Source organism: Triturus cristatus, chromosome 6 (genome assembly GCF_964204655.1).
Source record: "Triturus cristatus chromosome 6, aTriCri1.1, whole genome shotgun sequence".
Classification (NCBI taxonomy): Eukaryota; Metazoa; Chordata; class Amphibia; order Caudata; family Salamandridae; genus Triturus; species Triturus cristatus.
Genome location: NC_140589.1, coordinates 954044072 through 954065787, shown reverse-complemented (window position 1 = coordinate 954065787; position 21716 = coordinate 954044072). Strand labels below are relative to the sequence as shown.

At 49.2% G+C, this 21716-nt stretch overlaps 1 protein-coding gene across 1 annotated transcript in view; it reads left to right on the top strand.

Moving 5' to 3' along the window:
* TCP1 (t-complex 1) overlaps positions 1-21716 on the top strand; it is a 126909-nt gene that overhangs the window by 74176 nt on the left and 31017 nt on the right. Inside the window, exons 9-10 of the mRNA XM_085611649.1 lie at positions 11809-11932; positions 12798-12990. Of these exons, the coding sequence (XP_085467775.1) occupies positions 11809-11932; positions 12798-12990 (317 nt within the window). The remainder of the gene's footprint in view (positions 1-11808; positions 11933-12797; positions 12991-21716) is intronic.

Here is a 21716-nt window from a genome sequence, read left to right as displayed (position 1 = left end):
TGGAGACTTCAAGGATAGCAGAGCTATGGTCAGCTGTGTGCCCCTGCCAACCCCAGGCCACCTTCTGGCCCTTTCTTAGCTACATAAGGGGCTTCCAGTTGTATTAATTTTCTCCCACCCACCAAGACCAACAGGCTTCCCAGCATTTTTGTTGCCTAGCACACAGTTCCCACAGACTATGTGGGTCCCCTAGCCAGCGGTCAGGCCAGTCCATCACTTCTCCCCGTTAGCTGGAAGCTTCCAAACCCTTTTAGTTTGCTGTCATACCACCACTGCATCCAATGCTATTCAAGTTACAATGCAGCCTATGGGCTAACAATGCTTGTTTTTTTTCTCTTTGCAGGACTACTTTTCTGCTGTTCATTAACCCCTTCGATGCGCATGACGGAGTGGTTCCGTCCTGCGCATCGGCTGCGCTGTGCGGATGACGGAACCGCTCCGTCATGGCCCCGCCCGCGCACGAACCCTTCAGCACAGCGCGGTAATCCGCACCGCGCTGAAGGGGTTAAAAGCAGTTCAAGTGCCTTTTGTTGTCTTCCTGGTTCATTTGTATAAGTACAAAGACAAGTTTTCACAGCATTGTTTAGCCTGTTGGTGTACGTAAGGCTGCATCGTTTGTTTTTAGAAAAAAATGTGCATATATGTGTATGTGTGTATGTGTGTTTGTGTGAGTATATCTATGTGTGTGTGTGTGTATATATATATATGTGTGTATATGTATATATATATATATATATATATATATATATATATATATATATATATATATTTTACCTACTGGCGGTCGCCAGTAGGTAGTTATAGTTAGGACCCTGTTTCCATAGGAAATCCGCAACATTCTATTTGGAATAACTTTGGCGCCGGTCGACGAATCCTCGCGAAATTTTCAAAATGGGTGGGGCGCTACGCTCCGCTCCTACCCTGAAAGTCTCGGGGGATTCGTCAAGCGGGGGCTGAGATAAAGGGGGGGTCCCAAAACGCATTTTTCCATAGGACCTTTAGACACAGCTACAGCCCGAACGGCTGAACAGAGTTACTTGAAATTTGGCAGAGAGGTAGTCCTCAGGTCAAGGAAGTGCCTTTTGTAGGTCTGGTGTAAATCTGTTCAGTAGTTCCTGAGAAAATAGCATTTAAATCAATATATCTGAGCCAGCTTACGGTGCGCTTACCGTACGCGTACGGTGCCGTGCGCGAGCGAGATTCTGATTGGCTGTTAGATCTTAGTAAACATTCGAATCGTTCGAAACCAGATAGCGGCGGCCGCCATTTTCTCTCTCGCACTCTGAGGGGGGGGAGGAAAAACAAAGGGAAAAAACATATAAAGGGACTGTTTAAACAGCTCCTAACCACCTAGCCCTGAATAATGTGTTCCTAAAGATCCCCTAAGGTCAAAATTTCATTTTTATTTTTTTACGAAAAATCGGCAATCACGCTTACCGTACGCGTACGGTAAAAAAAAAAAAAAAAAAAATGTAAAAGCTTACCTTTCACAACGAAGCGCATAATATGTCCTCCATGTGCGCACGGTGCGCGAAGCGTATCGTGCGTACATGGGCCATCCACGGCACTAACTGCGTAAAGTGGGCGCGCGGTGCGCGAAGCGCACCGCGTGCTCACTGTGCGCGCACGGAACGAACTGCGTTAAGTGGGCGCGCACGCCACGAATGGCGTAAAGTAACTTAGCATTTAAAAAACCGTACAAATTCACTGAAAAAACCATAGGTTTCACACACGTTATAGTTAGGAATTAGCATTTAAAAAACCTTGCAAATTCAGTGAAAAAACCATAGGTTTCACACGTTATAGTTAGCTGGACATTTTACTGATAAAAAAACCAATGAAATTCCCCTGTTATAGTTAGTGCAGGCAACTATAACTCACGCGACCGCAATCCTCTGCTGATGACATATGTGTCTTTATGGAAAAAAAATATTTGTAATATATGTATAGCTAAAATTTAATGGAAGAAGACATGGGCAAATAAGTGTCTAAATACAGTATTAGCATCAGCAGAGGATTGCGGTCGCGTGAGTTATAGTTGCCTGCACTAACTATAACGGGGGAATTTCATTGGTTTTTGATCAGTAAAATGTCCAGCTAACTATAACATGTGTGAAACCTATGGTTTTTTCACTGAATATATATATATATATATATATATATATTATTTATTTTCCTGGGTCCCCGCGGATGGGTGCTTATGACTATTGATGAGAATCCCCTGGAAGAGAAGCCATTTTATGAGGAGTCGCAGCACATTAAAACGTGTGAAGACTAGGGCTCTATAGTAATTATTAATTCACTGTTCAGGCAGGCTAGTCCTGAGATACAACTCTGAGCCATTGAAGGTGTGTTTACTGTACATATACTGGAAGGGTTACTTACCAAGTTAAATGTTTACTGCTGATCTCAGTGGCCACCAGAACAGTGGTATAGCAGGTGCTGTCCTCTTAGGTTTGCCTCGAGTACACAATATTGAAAGCACAAATAAACACACCACCAACATGGGAGTGTATCTTTTGTGGGGCTAGAGGGAGAGGACCTAGTCAAACTGGAAGTATCGGTACAGGGGGCAGAGGAGGACGACATCAGGAAGGGACGGTGGGTGATGGGTGAACATGAGCCTGGGAGAGTGGGTATCGGCATAGGAGTAAAGGCACTGGACATCACAACCATAATAGGTAGAGAAGGAGGCCATCATCATGAGTTGTTCTGGGATTAAACAATCTGTGATTGAGAACCAGCATGAAGGCAGAGGCTGGGCAGTATGAGGACAAACAAATGCTTAATTGTACCCTCTCACTTTTTACGTCTCGCCTAGCTATTGCGTTTACGCAATTGCTATGCGAGATTCTAGTAAGAGGGGCATTTCAAAGTGCTCCCAAAAGTGGATTGCATGGCGAGCACGCGCACAATCACGTGCATCGTGCCGCCATGCAATCCGTTTGGGGAAGCGCTTCAGTCCACTGGCGCCCTCTGCATCATACTTTAAAGGGTCCGCTCCCCCGCCTGGAATGCGCTCCCCCGCCAAGCGCGCGCGCCACGCTCCGCCGCGTCTCGCCGTGACAAATTTGCTTTCACTTTCGCGCGGCGGGCGCTCGCGTCCGGAGCTCTTTAGAAGCCGGGCTTGTCTTGTTTTCTTCGTAATACGCATTTGTTCTCTACCTGGCTCCCCTCCTTTTCCTAGGTCTGTCTCGCTTACGACCCCATTCCCTTTCGTTTATGTCTGTGTTTTAGCAGTGTGAATCTTTCTGGATTCACTATGCTGTGCATTATTCCGCGATCTTGTGGTTGGGTCCGGATTCGTAGTCTTTTCTTTGTTTTTCTTTTTTTTTGTAGCCCAGGTGGGCGGCGACGACCCACCATTTGGTGCACCTCCCGTGACGTCGTCGTGCTTCCTGCGGAAGTCCCACCTTTGGGGCGCCATCTTCAGATTCTTTTTTCCGCCGTTGGGTCTGGATCGTCATCGGGAAGCTCCAGAGTTACAATCGAAGGAAGAAGAAGGAAAAGCGAGTTTCGTCGATAAATAACTACGAAGATATCACAGGAAAGGAATATTTCACATCAGGAGCGCGAAGAAGGAAGTGTTCCACCCTTTTTCTTCAAAGCCCTTGGAGAATGCGCACTCAGAGGCCCTGAGCGCAATGGACAAGACGCCATTCAAGTTCTGCCCTAACTGCCACCACAAGTTCGCGCAGAAGGACCAGCATCCGGTCTGCAACCTCTGCCTACCGGTCGACCACCAGAGCAAGGACTGCAACGCCTGCTCAGCCTTCGCGCCGAAGACGCTCCGGGTGAGAGAACGTCAGCGAAGAGCCAACGCCAGCATGGATGGCAAGGGTAAGGGCCCGTCGCTCTACGATCTGGGCCTCTCCACAGACGAGGAGGACAATGTCGCCGAGGGACCCGAAAACATCACGGTCGTAGAGACCGACAAGAAAAACTAAGACGAGGTAAGAGAATCGTCGAGCTCAAAACACCTGAAAATGCCTCAAACCCGAGAGTGACTTGAGAAAATCTGAGTCAAAGTCCACGAAGGGAGCCCCGGCACCGAAAACTTCGACCAACGGCGGAACCATGGACAAGAGGCCGAGCGGATCCTTCAAGAAGGACTCCCTGGTGCCGAAAGGCAAGGTTCGTCGAAGACAACCCATGAAACGGGGCGCTCGACGCAGAAGGACAGGTCGGCGTCGATGCAAGTTCCGTCGAAGAGGCCCGCGGTCGACGCCGAAAGCATCTCCGAGATGGAGAAAGAGAGGTGCTCGAGGCCGAAATGGAGAACATCCTTCAGAGGAAGAAGGAGTTAGACGCCAAGATGAAGGAATTCAAAATTCCAACGGCACCACTGACGAACGTCGTCTAAATCGAGGACGAATTCGACACCGAGGGGCTGCCGAGAGACCTCGAAGAGGAAGACGAGACCTATTATGAAGGCGAACCCGAGGAAGAAGACCAGCAGTCGTTCTACAGCTCGGCGCCTTCAACCAGCCACGACATCGAATGGCAGGATCTCGACACAGAGAACCCCGAGGAGCCCGTGGACACGTACCCTTCGAGGCCTTCTCCACCCAACGACATCGGGGTGTACAATATGGTGGTCAGGAGCGTAGCGACAGCCTTCGGCGTGAAACTGGACGAGGAGAGGCCGAAAGCCGATTTCCTCCTCGAGACCCTGCTCCCCATCCAGACGAGGAGCCAATTCCTTCCCATGCTACAAAGTGTGATGAATCGGGGGAGAGAGGCCTTTAAAGAACCAGCGACCTGCCGTTCAATCACGCCCAGGACGGAGAAGGAGTATAAGCAGTCTTCTCTGGACCCCCCTTACATCAAGGGTAGTATCACGGCCGACTCCATCATAGCTTCCACGGCCAGGAGAAGGGCCAACGTGCCAGCAACTTCGGGGCCACCACCAGATAAAGAAAGCAGGAGGATAGGCCTCACAGGAAGAAAGGTCGAGAGGAACGCCGCAATGCACTGGCGCATGGCGAATTCCAATGCACTTCTCAATAGGCACCAGTACCAGCACTGGGACGAGATGGGGGAGCTAGCAAAACACCTCCCCAAAGAATACCGCCAAAGAGCCTCCCACCTGGTGGAAGAAGGTAAAAACATCGCCAACTCTTGTATAAAGACGGCGCTGGACGGGGCAGAGACTTCGGCAAGACTAATGGCCATAGGGGTCACCGAGAGAAGACATGCATGGCTAAGAGTCTCGGGTTTCAAACCGGCGGTACAGAAAAACATCCTTAGCACCCCCTTCAACGGAGAGACACTGTTCGGAGCAACAGTAGACGAGCAACTCACCCAGCTGAAAAAAGAAAATGAAACGGCGAGGTCCATGGGGGCCCTACAGCTAAGGGGGATGAGGAGAGGCAATCCCTCTAGGAGACCCTACGGTCGGGGAGGAAGCCAGCAGGGAGCGTCGCACCAGGCGTTCCAGCAGGGTCAGCAGGGTGATAGTCACGGACAACCAGGTCAACAGAAGCAAAACTGGCAGTACCAACCTCTGGGCCAGTCCTTTCGCGGGAGAGGGAACGGACGTGGCCAGAGGAGGAGAGGGGGTGACCAACCCTCATCAAAGTGACTCAGCACGCAGGAGGAAGCCTACCCTCGACATGCCCCCAAGGGTGAGGCGCAATACAGTAACATCAAGGGGGATAGAAGAATCAAAAGCCTACGAACATCCAACACCAGTAGGCGGAAGGCTGAGGTTCTACCTTCAGGAGTGGCGGCGTATAACCACAGACAAGTGGATACTGAACGTCCTGCAATACGGATACTGCGTGGATTTGGAGAAAAGACCTCCAAACAGAAGACCAAGGGGAAGACCGAGATCGGCTCAAGAACTGGCCCTACTCAGAGAAGAAACCCTGAAACTACTAGAAAAAAAAAACCATAGAGGCAGTGCCGTTCAGAGAACGCAACAAGGGGGTCTACTCAAACTATTTCGTGGTCCCGAAAGTAGACGTAAACGTCAGACCCATCCTGGACCTGAGATACCTAAACAAGTTCATCAGAACGCAGAAGTTCAAAATGACTTCGCTGCAGGAGGTGCTTCCCCAAATAAGAGACGGGGACTTCATGGTCACCGTGGACCTCAAGGATGCCTACCTGCACATTCCAATAAACAGAAGGCACAAGGGCCTTCTAAGGTTCAACATCGACCAGGAACACTACCAGTTCACAACCCTGGCCTTCGGGCTAAAATCGGCGCCAAGGGTTTTTACAAAATGCCTGTTGGTGGTCGCGGCCCACCTACGAAGGCGGGGGATACATGTCTACTCCTACCTAGACGACTGGCTGGTCAGGGCAAACACACTCGAAGTGCGAGAGACACGCAACACGCGTGACAGACACTCTGACGAACCTGGGGTTCTCGATACACTGGGGGAAGTCATCGCTGGAACCAGAGCAGGTGAAGATTTTCCTGGGAGCAAAAATCAACACCCTGAACAGCACAGTGGTGCCCAGCGACAGGAGAACAGATGCCCTACTGAAGGAGACGCGTCTCTACCAGAAGGGGCGAGCTCTGACAGTGAGGTCAGTGAGCAAGATAATGGGGATGATGGCATCATGTATCCAGCTGGTGCCGAATGTACGCCTGCACATGAGACCATTCCAAGAATGGCTACAACAGCAATGGTCACGCAAGCGGCAGTTGGGAAGATCTAGTGGTTGTTACGCACGCAGTGCAGGAGGAGATGACTTGGTGGAACAGAGACAACATGACAGCAGGGAGAAGCCTGACACCACCAAACCCAACAATGACCATTACCACGGACGCATCGCAAAAGGGATGGGGAGCGCACATGGACAACCTCAGAGTGAGGGGTCTGTGGGCTCCAGCAGATGCGGTACGCCATATCAATTACCTCTAATTGAAAACCATTCTGCTAGCCCTGAAGGCATTCCAGAGGCACCTGTACAATCAGAGGGTGTTGGTTCAAACAGACAACACCACGGCAATGTTCTATATCAACAAGCAGGGGGGGGGACACAGTCGTTCCCTCTCTCCTCTCTGGCACAGGAGATTTGGAGATTGGCCATACCTCTCAGGATAGATCTACTGGCAATTCACCTTCCAGGGAAGGACAATGTGGAGGCAGACTGGCTAAGCAGGCAGACCTCGGCATCACACGAGTGGGAGCTCAATGGCCAGGAAACGGAGAAGCTTTTCCAGAAATGGGGAACTCCCACAATAGACCTGTTTGCAACACGCCACAATGCAAAATGCCAAAGCTTCGCGTCCAGGCAACCAGATCAGCAATCCCAAGGAAATGCCCTATGGATAAGCTGGTCGAGGACATCTGCCTACGCCTTTCCACCGATACCCCTGTTGCACAGAGTGCTAGACAAGTGCAGAACCAGCAACATGACTCTGATCCTAGTGGCTCCGCAGTGGGCAAGACCGACATGGTTCTCACAAATTCAAGAAATGGCACAGGGCAATCCCCACAGGTTCGAGAGAAGAAGGGACCTGCTCTCCATGCAAAACGGAGAGGTCCTGCATCCGGAGCCAGAGAGCCTCAACCTGGCGGCATGGCTCCTGAAGACCTAGAGTTCGCTCACCTTAAATTGCCTCCTAGCACTATGCGGGTGCTGCGGGAGGCAAGGAAACCAACTACACGAAAATGCTACAGCGCCAAATGGCAGAGATTTACTGTGTGGTGCAGGAAGAAGGGCCTGCAAAACAGAATGACAAGAGACTCAACAGTACTGAGGTACCTCACACACCTTCTAAAGAGTAACCTCTGCTCGAGCTCCCTAAGGGTACACCTAGCGGCGATCGTAGCCTACACCAGAGGCGAGAAGGGTGGAAGTTTCTTCACTTCGCAGGTTGTGAAGAGATTCATGGAAGGAGCCAAAAGACTTGCCCCTCCTAAAAGGTTGCCGCCGCCAGCATGGAATCTCAACGTGGTACTGACGGAGCTCATGAAGGCACCGTTTGAACCCATTAAGGCCACACTGCAAATGTTGACTATGAAAACGGCCTTCCTGGTGGCCATAACCTCACTACGCAGGGTGAGCAAGCTTCAAGCACTAACGCTTCAGGAACCCTACATTCAGATTCACAAGGACAGGGTAGTCCTGAGAACAGACCAACACTTCATGCCCAAGGTGGTGTCGGCGTTCCACATGAACCAGAGTATTCAGATGCCGAGTTTCTTCCAAAACCTGACTTCGAACGCAGAAAGGGCTCTGCACACCCTCTACGCTAGAAGAGCGGTGATGCACTACATTGAGAGAACCAAGGAACTCAGGAAATCAAAGCAGTTGTTTATGTCCTTTGCTACTAGCTTCATGGGTAGACCAGTGACTAAGGGCACCATCGCTAGATGGATTGCCCTCACTATTCAATTCTGCCACAAACAGGTTGGACAGGAGCTAGCAGAGGGGCCTCAGGCTCACTCCACAAGGAAGAAGGGGGCCACCGTTGCCTTCCTGGCGAACACGCCCATTCAGGACATATGTCTAGCGGCAACTTGGGCATCTGTACACACGTTCACGAAACACTACTGCGTGGACATTCAGATGAACAAGGAAGCACAGGTTGGACAGAAGGTGTTTCAACACATTTTCAACGACCAACGCTCATCTACCACCCAGCCGCCACAAAATTAAGAAAACCGCTACAAAGTCTATGCACAGCATAGTGAATCCAGAAAGATTGACGCTGCAAAACGAATAGTTTCTTACCTGTCGGTGTAGTTTTGCAGCTTGAAGATCTTTCTGGATTCACCAGCGAACCCACCCACCTCCGCCAGTGAGATGAGGCTGGAGGAAGAGGGGGTGAAATGGAAAACATCAGAAGGAATAAACACGTACAGAAAATGGACTGAAGGACTAATCCATCGCCTAGGGTTAAAAAAAAAAAAAAAGAAGGGAAAAAAGAACCCGAAGATGGCGCCCCAAAGGTGGGACTTCCGCAGGAAGCACGACGACGTCACGGGAGGTGCACCAAATGGTGGGTCGTCGCCGCCCACCTGGGCTACAAAAAAAAAGAAAAACAAAGAAAAGACTACGAATCCGGACCCAACCACAAGATCGCGGAATAATGCACAGCATAGTGAATCCAGAAAGATCTTCAAGCTGCAAAACTACACCGACAGGTAAACTATTCGTTACTGCTCTCTCTCTCTTCGCTTATGCCTGAATTTACTGCTCTTTGTCTCTCCCGCTCTCCCCATTCTATCCTGCTCTCTTTCACGAGCCTTCCATCATTTCCTATCTCTAACCTGTGGTCCCCGTCTACCTCGCGCCCTCTCCCCTCTTTGTGCCCGCTCCGTCGCCACCTCTTCCATCATTGTACCTCGTTGTCCCTGTGTTTCTCGCGCCCCCTCCCTTCCAGATCTGTCGCTGTGTCTCCTTCCCTGTCAGGCCTCTTCTTTTCTCCCGGTGTCTGACATTTGAGGGTCGCTAATGAGCGCCTCTGCAGTCAGGCTCACTGATCCTCGAGGCTGCGGGGGTATGGGATCCTTTCCCTGCAAATAATTAATTTAGCTGCGTGTTGCGTAAGAGCCTAAAAGGCTTTCTGCTGCTACCGTGCTGCTCGGCGGCCATTAATATTATATCAGGGCCGGTGCTGTTGCTGTATTGCAGTTTCATTAAAATTGTGATCTGTAGCTTTAAACATGCAGCTTTACATGCAGAATTATGCCAAGTATTTCTTGGTCTGCAAACTCGTAATTGCGTACAGAGATTCCCGTCGGTACCGGAAATTCAGAACGCCTGGAACGGCTGCATATAGTTCCTCAATACTTTGTCCATTTCTACTAGTTGTGTTTCATCCGCTTTTAAGAGTAGCGTTCGGGCCACTCCCCCCCCCCCCCCCCCCTTAATCTAGTCTCCTAGGCCACTTTTTTCATTTTGCTTGGACATTTGAACCTCGTCTTTTGGCTGCCTTTCTCTTCTTAATAATTATAATATAATACTTGGATTTGTATAGCGACGCTAATAACCCGTGAGGGTCTGTAGGCGCTGCCCGTAGGCAGGGGGAAGGGATTTGCCCAGAATCACAGGATGTTGAGCACACGACGAGACTTAAACCTGGATCTCTCAGCGCCCAAGTCGGCTGCACTGGCCGTTAAGCCACACCCTCCCCCTTCTGAACGTAGCATTTGGACCACTTCGTTGTCATTGACTCGACTCTGGAACACGTCCAGGGCCGGACTGGTAATTTAAAACAGCCGTCAAAAAGGATAAACTTAGACCCCATGTGCACCAAGTGAGTAACCCCCAATTGCTCAGTAGGATTTTATGTAGGATAATTTTCGAAAAATTAAACCAAAAGGTGCATGCTAACTGCTCAATTTTCAATTATATTTGCCACTTTTACTGACTGCTCCGAAAGGGATTCAAATAAAGATTCCAGTACATTAGTGTTTACCACAGTACCGCGAAGCGCTATTTCTACACCGCTTCTAATCATGCATGCCATGTGCCTGGTGAGAAAAAGGACCTATTTGTTGGTACAGTTATGAGAGGTTTTCTTTTAATGCTTCCATTCAAAAGTCTTTGGAGCTCATCTAACAAGCATTGAAAATGCAGCAGGTCTCGCATTTACGCGAGGAAGCTATTGGCATTTTAAATGACAATGCCTTTTATTTTATGTTTTAAAAACCAAAACATAAATAAAAGGCATTGTCATTTACAATGCCAATAGCTCAAACTCCCGTAAATGCGAGACCTATTGCATTGCAAATGCTTGTTTCGATTGACACTGTCATTGCTTTTCAACCTTTGCATGTCTCCTCGGAGTATATAAGTCACATTCCGGACTGGCTTATCTGTTGTGTCTGCAAACTACTCGCACCACATTTCCTAGATCAGTCACCATGTCCCCGCAGTTCTTAATCTCTGCTGGTCTCTCTATTCATTCCATCACACATTTGCATGAACTCACATAGCTTCAACTAACGGTTACACCTAAATTCTATTTGATCTTCCCTAAAGAAACTGGAGTAAATGCATGGAATATTTTCCTTAAGAGCATAAGGTTAATCCCAATACTTACTGGCTTGACTGAGTAGGATGCTACTTGCTGTAAAGCGCATCTGTGCCCCGTGAGGGTTGGTAATTACTATAAAAAAGCAATTTCTATAGAGTACGGTTTGTATTGAAATTTATTTTCTCGTGCACCGGTTTTAACAAAAGATAGTAACTGAAACCGGGATGTAAGATGATAAATTTGTGCAGTGTGGTCAATCACTTTGAAGAGACCTAGTGACAATTGAGTTGATTCCCTGTGTAGTTCTTACACGGCGTCCTTGAGGCAGTACATTTTTGGCCTTCATGTACGATTTGCTGTACTATTGTAACAAACTCGATTTTGACGTGTGTGTGTGTGTGTGTGTGTATATATGTGTGTGTGTGTGTGTGTGTGTATATATATATATATATTGCCCTTCTGATGTTTTGTCCCAGTAATGTTGAGAAGCTACAAAGGTTTACTGGTCGGGGATTATAACTTCACATGTGATCATTCAGCGAAAGATTTAAATGGAGAGATAAACTGACAGCTATGTAGTAGCATATTTAACTTGATTTACAGTATTCGCTTGTTAAAAGCAGTACATCTGAGTGTTAATGAAATGGTTAAGATATTGTAGTTTAATTTGTTTGTAATTAGTTTGAGTTGAGACATTCCATTGACTAGTTTAAAAATGCTTTTTCACTGTGACTGAATTTGACAGTTTATCAAAAGTTTAACTACAATTACCGTTTTATTACTTAAAATGAACTTCTCTATTTTAATTTCTGAGAAGCATTAATAGCTTTGTTTTCCTATTTTTTTTTAACGGAAAAAAGCTACGATTTGCTCTACTCTGGCCAATCTGGAAGGTGAAGAGAGCTTTGAGGTGCTGATGCTGGGACAGGCAGAAGAAGTTGTCCAAGAACGAATATGTGACGACGAACTAATCCTAGTTAAAAAGTAAGGACCTTATTCAAAATGTTGCGCATTTTCTGTTTCCCATTAAATTGCTCTCGCATGGCCACGTATGCGAGTAGTTATACGCGTGGGAGAAAGTACAACTAGTTGCTCATAGATTGATGGATTGACACGTTGTCCATTCACATTGAAGTAACTGCACACACTTTTGATGTATACTGGTAGTTCTTTTATTACATCTACATTAAATGCCATGAAACTGCTGCAGATTTTGATTTCTCTATTGTTTTTCTTTTCATCCCCATGACTTCAAAAAATCCTAAATCTTCCACAACAACCGATCTGACCCTTCAGTCATAGGAAAGTGCTGTTCCCTTTACCTGCAGCATCCACCTCCCCCCAGAATGTATAGCTGAACTTTGGCACAGCACACTTCTGCACTAATCCTGTTTTTATTTTTTCTGCTAATGGGCATTTAGCACTGAAAGTGGCCTGAAGTGTTTGCAAGGTATTAAACGCTTGATGTGATCATTAAGGACTCCTTTTCACCATGGCAACTCGCTGTCTGTACCCACGTCCTCTGGAGTGCTTTGGCACTCTGAGACCACTGAACGGTGGCTAGTAGCACTTTACAGAAACCCCAACATAGCCTTCATTTCTAGCACACTACATACTACTTAAGGCTTTTGCAAGGAGTCTTTGGAGTAGCCAGAATGTCCAGTAATGCCATCTAGACTACTGGGAGTGCATGATGCACCCGAGTCAGTAGTACGAAGTAGTCTTGGCTGAAAATGAATAGTCCGTAAATGTCCTATTCAATTTCGGCACCTTTGTTCTGATCGGATAAGAAATGCTTACTTTTGATGTCATCTAAATTGTGACCTTTGTAACGTTGTATTTGTTTCAGTACCAAAGCCCGAACGTGCTCCTCCATTATTCTGCGGGGTGCAAATGACTTCATGTGTGATGAGATGGAGCGCTCAGTTCATGATGCCTTGTGTGTGGTAAAGCGAGTACTGGAGTCCAAGTCTGTAGTGCCTGGTGGTGGTGCCGTAGAGGCTGCACTCTCTATCTATCTTGAGAATTACGCAACCAGCATGGTGAGTGTTTCACACATATTTTTGGCTTCAAAATGCTCTTTTGAGTAGAACATGGTTATCTTTTACTAATTAAGAGTGTAGCTTGCAGTTCAGGAGGCTTTGTGATGGATTTTTGGAAAGGGAAGGATGGTGCTTCTTTAGTGATCTGGGGGCTATTGCACCACTGGCCCATTTAAATCTGACTATTTGCCCTTGTTATAAGCCTTTTCCACACCTTATGCAGGTTATGTCTCAGACAAGTAACGCTTCACTCTGCCCTAGTTCCGAGGCACAACTGACTTTCAAATTGGCCCCGTCATTGGGAGTACCTTGTATATAGCCAAAAGAACATAGCATGCTGCTAAGTGTAGTTTTACTGTTATAAGTATAGTCCTTTAATTTCTATCAAGTAGAGGACAGGATAAATACGTCATGACCGTGGGCCTGGTGGCAACTGTAGGGACCAACACGCAACTGATTTTGCAGTAACACAAGTTAGTCTGCCCTTCTCCTTGTCATCTTTTTCTGCCATGGCCCCCTACATGCAATAGAGAAACAAACTATGTTTTAGTTGCATGGCAGGAGTTTTTTCTCTTGGCAGTGGGGAAAGGTGGTAATGTGCAAGCCAGAGGTAACAGGGCACTATCTGATTTCCCACGGCCACCCAACATTACTGCTCACCAGTTTGATAATGAAGTTGCTTCAAATGAAGTTGCTTCATTTGGCAAAATGCCTTTCACGGGGTAGTGAAGTAGGATAGCGAAGTATCGTATTCGAGGGTTACTCTAGGAAGTGGCAGAGATTAGAAAAACGGGTCCTGCATGAAAGTAAACAACACAAACTTAAATTGCAGCAGGTGCTATAGTTCAAGAAAAGAATGTGACTTTATTTACATTGAAGTGAAAAAAGCACTAAACAACATCAGTATGTCTGTTCCTGCTTCAATGACCTTTGGCATGAATGAGCATTGCAGTTGTCGGTGGGCTGATCAGACAGTTGAATTAAATTCCCCTCTGAAAAACAGTATACCTTCACTCGAACAACCAAGATTCCACCCAGCAGTTGATGTAGTTTTCGGGTGGGAAGTGTCTGGGTTCCAGTACATCTATTGTCAGTCCAGTAACCGGTTTCCATTATGGACCAGTCACTTTTCTGTCCCAGTTCAGGAGGCAATGACGTTAATGTTTTGTTTTGCAGTAAGGGGAGCTGTAGTATGTCGGTGCCAGTACACACACTAGGGTTATATGCTGCATTTACCATACCTTTTTATTGCGCAGATTTCTTTTTTTTTGTTTTTTAGACCAGTTACAAGTGCCTATGTTGCTTAAATCTGGTGGTATGGTACCTTTCTTTGTGTGTTTGAGAGCGTTTTTGTACCTTGCTGGTTAAGCCATTTGTTTGACCACTTCACAAGCCGACAGCAGACCATGCATTTTCTATTCAATACATAGTGGTTCAGAAAAAATCAAATAACCATTGTGTGGCGACTGGTTTCTGTGCAGGCAGCACTGTTCAAGTACTGCATATCAGGCACATCACCGTAGAGGTAAATATATCTTCCTATACAGAGAGTATTGTTACATAAGCACAGGGCTCTTTTCTCCCCTCTGGCAATACTGTCCAACAAAGGCTGTCTTGCCATTGGTTGCCTTTGCTATTTCGAAATGAGTAACCTTTCATTGGTTATTCTGTAGTTTTAAGTGTCAAACTAATGTAGTTAGAACAGTCACACATGACCAATAGTTCCACTCCATAGTTGTATCCTTTGACCATCGTCATTCTCCATTCTGTTCAAAATGTACTACTAAGCACCTCGAAAATTCAGGTCAGAAAAAATGAGCTTTGTGAAAAATACCGTTTATTGTAAAGCATGTGACTAGTTTGCTTCTAAAAGACGTCTGAAAACCTATTAACACCGCCCATAATAAAACACATTCACTTAACTCAAACATTTTTGGCACTGGCCACCTGCTACAGTTAGGATTAAGTAGGTCCTGTGAGTTTTCAATCAGATGTGTTTGCATTGTGGCCCACAATAGACGGTTCTTATTACAAAAGGTCTATTTTTCAGAAAATTATAGCATTCCAGGCAAACCACTGCTGACATTGGTGGAAGCTGTATTAAAATGCAAACGAAAATCCCTTCTCGGTTAATATGTGCTAAATGCTTTTTAGCTGAGCAGCCTGATCTCGTGTCCCTGCAGGAATGCAGACGGTTTCATAGTTATAGCACGGGAAACAGCCTTTACACCGCAACTATTACTACGCTTGCATTTACCACGCATGCCGTTGCACCGGAAAAGGTGTGTAGCAGTGGGGAGGTGTTGGATTTAACTCCAACCTCTTCCCTACTGTTGCACACACTGGAGTTGGAAAGGAAAATTAATCTATTCTAACTTACAGCGCTTCCCCGACAGCAAGTCGGGGTAAAGTTTGGCATTACAATGGCATGCGGGGTAATGGCATGCGTTGTAACGTCACATAACCTTATAGTATAGGTAATTTCAGCAGTCACAACTTGAGTGATTCATGACTGATCCTGTTGAAAACCTTTAGAACATTTGATGTTTAAAAAAATGTTGACTCCTTCAAATAATGCAGTACGTTTGATGGACATATAGTACAGTCTCCACTTTTTCAGGAGCACCTCCGAGGTACTGTGGAGGGAGGACATTAAATGTGCAGTGCAAACTCCATCTTTGCATGTTCATTTCTTGGTTTGAAACACATTTCCAAGTTGAAGACAATGAATCTGACTTCTTACATGCCCCATGTGCAGTGCCTCTGGAAGTGATCGTGTTAATTGATTTCTGCATTGCAGGCTCTTTGTTAATATTTGCAAACATTAGAATAATTACAAGCTGCGTGCGGTGAATCCCATAACACTTAATCCACAGATCTTTAAAAAGGTGCACAGAATTAACCTGAAATGTTAAAAAAAAAAAAAAAAAAAAACTCTGAACAGCCAGCCGGGCCAAATATTTCCAGAATTTCCACTCCACTTCAAATTCTATGCTAAAACTACATTGTAGCATTCTAAACCCTTGGGTGCTTTCTATCCAAGAATACATTGTACTGAAAATTGCGTTTCGGAGCCAGTTGCTTCAGGAAGATAGATTCATATCAGAATTGGGGAGGCAGAAGCTCTTCAACTTTGTTTTTCAGCCGTGGGGATAAATGCCAGCAATCACGGTTTCTTTAGTTCAACTCTATATATCTGTCAAAAAGAACTGGATGTCTACTGGGTACGCCGGTCTGAAAACTGGGTGATGTCGATCCTGAAGGGAAATTTATATCCCTTGCAGAAATGCAACAGAATAGCCGATCGTCCCCAATGCTGACTTTTATATATACTAGACTTCACGCAGCTTTCCTTAAACTCTACCCACAGTTCCCGTAAGTGCCACAGACTCTAGGAGTGTTACAAATATTACTCAAGTGTCACACGCAAGAACCTAATAACAAAATTGTGCAACACGTCACAGATGGGTGCCTGGTCCCTATGGGGTTACTTGAAAAATGGCACACAGTCCTTGAGCCACAACTAAGATTAGACTGGGGCTTTTGCTGTACATTAACAGGCAAGCACACCTCCAATTGCAATCTTAGAATTCTACATTTTAAATATTTACATCAAATGTAGTACACTCCAGCTCAGTTATGCAATTTTGGGCTTTGAGAAGGTGGAAACTGTCAGATGTGGTGCACCGACTGCAAACTTTATATACTTAGCATGGAGGCTTCCTTTAATACTTCACTATTGGGAACAAGTGACACATACCCTCACGGATATAATATTGGAGGAAGTAGTAGAGACCCTTCATGTGTTTATTAGGTCTGGTTAAATCTCTGCTACCAATTAATAGTAAGCTGGTGGCAGTGGCGCTGCTCCCTGCTAAGAGGACACTGGGGCAAGATGAGGTACCTCGAACAACAATATTGGTTGCATGACATTCATATTGCCATGCCCAGTTTGAATATTATGCAGAGTCTTGACCAAAAGATATTTGAAGCCCTTTCCCAGCCGATCTGCTCACGCTCCAAGATTAACCTTAAAGGACTGTATATGTTAATACTATAGAAGCTATGTGATCGTAATTTGTATTGCTTCATTCTTCAACTGTGACTATGCAAACAATCTGAAAGAAACACGTTAGTTAGATTCCTCACCTTAGAATATCCCCAGGCGTCAGACTGGATCCGGAAGATTTTTCGTCAGCAATACCCCTTGCGCGTCGCTAGGCGTCGTCTGCGGCTCCGCGTCCGTCGTCGGCGTCGTACGCCGGAATGACGTCGGAGTACTTATCGCCGCCCTCGCGCGCTGACGTCAGTTCTTCTTTTTTCCGCGCCAGTAAGCGCAGATCCGGGAGAGCTACCCCTTTAGTCAATTTTTGACTAACTTTTTTTGACTCTTTTTGGTCACTTCTCGACTGGTGCCGGTAGGATGCCTGGTTTCAATGCCTGCGAAGACTGTCACCGACTGATGTCGGTGACCGATCATCACCGCCGGTGCCTGTACTGCTTGGGCCTCGACCACGACGCGGCGTCGTGCTCCGATTGTATGGCCCTGACCTCAAAAGCTAGGCGGGAGCGGTCCCGCAAGCTTCTCGAGCTTCGCCACTCGGCTCCGCGTCGCTATCGATCCCAGTCCAGGAGGAGGTCCAAGGATCGGTTGCGGAGCCACACTCGACATAGTCACTCGTCTGGCTCGAAGTCTTCGGTTAAGTCGAGGCACTCCAAGAAGTGACACCGCTCTTAGGACTCCCTTCGCAGCCGCGCAACTTGGGCGAGGGTCCGGGTGGTTCCACCCCCGCGGCTTAGCAGGTTCCGCGCAAGTCCCCATACCCGACGGTCCCTGGGACTGACGCGACGCCGGCGGAGGTCAGTGCCTTCCTCTCGGCCATGAGAAGCCTGGCCCCGCCGTCGACGCCCGCTGGCGCGCCTTTGGTCCCCGCGGACTCGACTGGGCGACCTCGCATGCCGGCGGCTCCGGTGCCGTTGGAGGCTCCGGCCCGACGCCGCAGGACCCCGAGGGGCCCGAGCCTGGGCCCCCGTCGACACCGGCCGACCTCGTTACGCCTCCGACCCAGATACCACCCCCGACGCCGGCTCCGGTCGACGTCGATCCTTGGTTCAGCCCCTGTCCGGTCCCGACGCCGCTAGAGACACATATTGTCTATCGACCGGCTCCGATCATTCCTCCTGTTTACCAGGAATCGGATGACGGGGGCGTCTGGGAGGGGTCTGATGACCCTATGGCCCTTCAGAGCCAACTTGCACAGGACTGGGCAGATGAACTGGGGGAGGCCAGTGGTTTGGATACCTCACCGGACACTGGATTCATCTCTTCTCCGAATGTGGCTTCGGAGGAGGGTGCAGCTTTTTCTGTGGTGCTGCGTAAGGCGGCCGAAGCCCTTGGGCTTGAGCTGCCTGCCGTGGCTGTGAGGACTAACATCCTCACTGAGGTGCTTCAGTCTGCCGCATGCTCCACTGAGCCTCTGCTGCCATTCAATGAGGTCCTCACTGACGTTCTGCAGGGCACCTGGTCCAAGCCCTCCACAGTCCCTCCTGTGGATAGGAACGTTGCCAGGCGCCACCGCCCTGCTCCGGGCGACCCCAGTTTCCTGTCCCAACACCCCACCCCCGAGAGTCTGGTTATCCAGGCCTCTACCTCTCAATCCTCCTTCCCGTCCGCTCCTCCGGACCGGGATTCCAAGAGACTGGAACAGTTTGGTAAGGAGCTGTTCTCTTCGCTCAGTTTGGGCCTGCGGTCTTTGAACACCGCCGGTCTCTTGGACCGTTATTCCCACTCTCTGTGGGATGCGGTGGAGGACGTGCTGCTACTGTGCCCGGAGGAGGCCCGGGCACGGCTTTCCTCGGCCCTGGCCGATGGGAGAGATGCAGCTCGCCATGCAATCCGATGTGGACTCGACACTACGGACTCGCTGGGTAGGGCAATTTCTACCACGGTGGCGCTTAAGACGTCACGCCTGGCTGCGGTCCACGTCTTTTTCAGGGGATGTCCAGAGCACCCTCATGGACATGCCTTTTGATGGCGCTCGCCTTTTTGGCGACAAAGCGGACAGTGCACTGGCTCGCTTTAAGGACTCCCGGGCTACGGCCACGTCCTTGGGCCTCTCGGCCGCGCGGCCGCAAACTTCCGCTTTTCGCTCCTTTCGTGGCCAAGGAAGGGGCACCTCCTCACGTCCGCCTAGCCACCGGCCGCAGAACCAGCCTGCACGCGGTCGCGGACGTGGTTTCCGCCGAGGCGGTACCGGAGGATGACGTGGTCAGTCCACATCCACCCCGGCAGCATCCGCCTCAAAGCCTTTCTAGTCCGAGCTTTCAGGCCCATTCCACGCCAGTGGGCGGCAGAGTTCGCCATCACCTGCTCCACTGGCGTTCCATCACGTCGGACAGGTGGGTGCTGCAAATCGTCCGAAGGGGCTACTCCCTCCCCTTCGAGACGACCCCTCCAGCCATGCCACTGCAGCACCACCGTATCTCGGGGGATCATTTGAATCTTCTCCACGAGGAAGTTTCGGCCCTCTTGGCCAAGGGGGCTGTCGAGCGCGTTCCGAGCCCAGAAGTAGGTCGTGGTTGTTATTCCCACTACTTTCCGGTTCCCAAGAAGGGCAAAGGGGGCCTACGCCCTATCTTGGACCTCAGGAGCGTCAACGCCTTCCTCCGGAAGGAACGGTTCAAGATGCTCACTTTGGCTCCGGTTCTAGCTGCCCTCGACCCTGGAGACTGGATGGTAGCGTTGGACTTGCAGGACGCATATTTCCACATCCCCGTCCTGCCGGCCCACCGGCGTTACCTGCGGTTCACGGTGGGTCAGGAGCACTTTCAGTTCACCGTGCTCCCCTTCGGCCTTACCAGTGCCCCTCGGGTGTTCACGAAAGTGATGGCGGTGGTCGCAGCTCATCTGTGCAGATCAGGGGTTCCAGTCTTCCCCTATCTAGACGACTGGTTGTTGAAGGCGGGCTCGCCCCAGGCAGTCGTCTCCCACCTCCAGACTACGGCGGATCTCCTGCATTTGCTGGGGTTTTCCATCAACGTGCCGAAGTCACACCTGAGCCCCTCTCAGAAGCTCCTTTTCATCGGAGCGGTTCCCGATTCGGCGCAGTTCCGGGTCTATCCACCGGAACAGCGGGTCCGGGATATCCAGGCCCTGATTCCCATCTTTCGGCCTCTATCCTGGGTTTTGGTCAGGCTAGTGTTGCGGCTTCTGGGGCTGATGGCCTCCTGCATCCTACTAGTGCATCACGCCATGTTAAATGGTAGCGGCACCTTTAGTTGATAACCTTCAAGTATTGCCCGGCGGTAATCGCCTCTTATACCATTCGATAATTAACCAACAAAAGAGGCAGGCGCCGGAGACTGGAAGGCAGGAAACAAAGTTTTATTCCGTCGGAGCACAACACATCAGATCAGACAGCAAGGTATCGTCACGAGGTGCTCTAACCACATCTCTGAGGCCTGGCCTCTTATACACAGGTTTATTGCTTTATTACATGTTACACATTCTTGTTGAGCCTTTGGTGTACGGAAAGACATCCGTGGAATCCCCACTTCAAGCTCGTTCCCACACATATCTACAGTGGAAGTCCCCACCCCACCCACAGTAGGAGATGGCTATCACACAGCTGGACATTCCGCCAATTCCCGGGGGGGGTGAGTGCGACTGGCAGGGTCTCAGGGGGTGGGGGGGCCTTGATCTACTGTAATCCCTTTGATGTGGGGTGTTTCCCTTACAGTTGGGGCAATAAACTGCATCCGCAGGGCTAGGTGATGGCCAGGGATCGGTTCGGACAATCGGGCGCAGAGGAAGGGGGTTATCAAAGGGATGTATGACCATGTATGGGATGAAAAGAAGGTGTCGGTCAGGCGTGGGATGTGGTTCCATGGCAGGGTCGCGCAGAAGGAGAGGGTTTATGGCCCATGTATGAGAGAGCGGGGGTGGCCGGCGCGCGGGGGGGTGTTCGCAGCGCCAGAGGGACGCGCTGGCGGTCGGCAATGAGCGGGGAGAGAGACCAGGGTGCCTAAAATGGCTGCCGTGCGTTTTTATGTGTGTGGCGCTGGGGAGAGACAAGATGGCGCAGATAATGTTCAGTTACGAGCTACATTTCCACAGCCAGGCGGCGCATGCGGGCTCTGCAGTGGGACCTGAAGTTTCAGTGGGCCCAGCATCACGGCAACCTGTCCGACCATGTCTTGATCTCGGAGGACACTGCACAGCAGTTGCAGTGGTAGCTCACGGACCGCGATTGGGTCACGGGCAAGAGCCTCTCCCTACCCCTACCGGAGCATGTTGTAGTGACGGATGCGTCCCTCCTGGGATGGGGTGGCCATATGGGAGAGGCGGAGATCAGAGGCCTCTGGTCTCCGGCGGAGTCTCTCCTCCACATCAACTTGTTGGAGCTGAGAGCGATCCGACTTGCACTGAAAGCCTTCCTTCCCTCTGTCCGGGGAGGTGTTGTGCAGGTGTTCACGGACAACACCACCGCCATGTGGTATTGCAACAAACAGGGCGGGGTGGGGTCGTGGACCCTGTGTCAGGAGGCTCTGCACCTCTGGACATGGCTGGAACACCAGGGCATCACCCTGGTGGTTCAAGATCTGGCGGGCTCTCTGAACGCCAGAGCGGACGAACTCAGCCGCCTGTGCATGATGGATCACGAATGGCGTCTGAACTCCGAGGTGGCGCAAGGTCTCTTTCAGCAGTGGGGAGAGCCTTGGTTAGA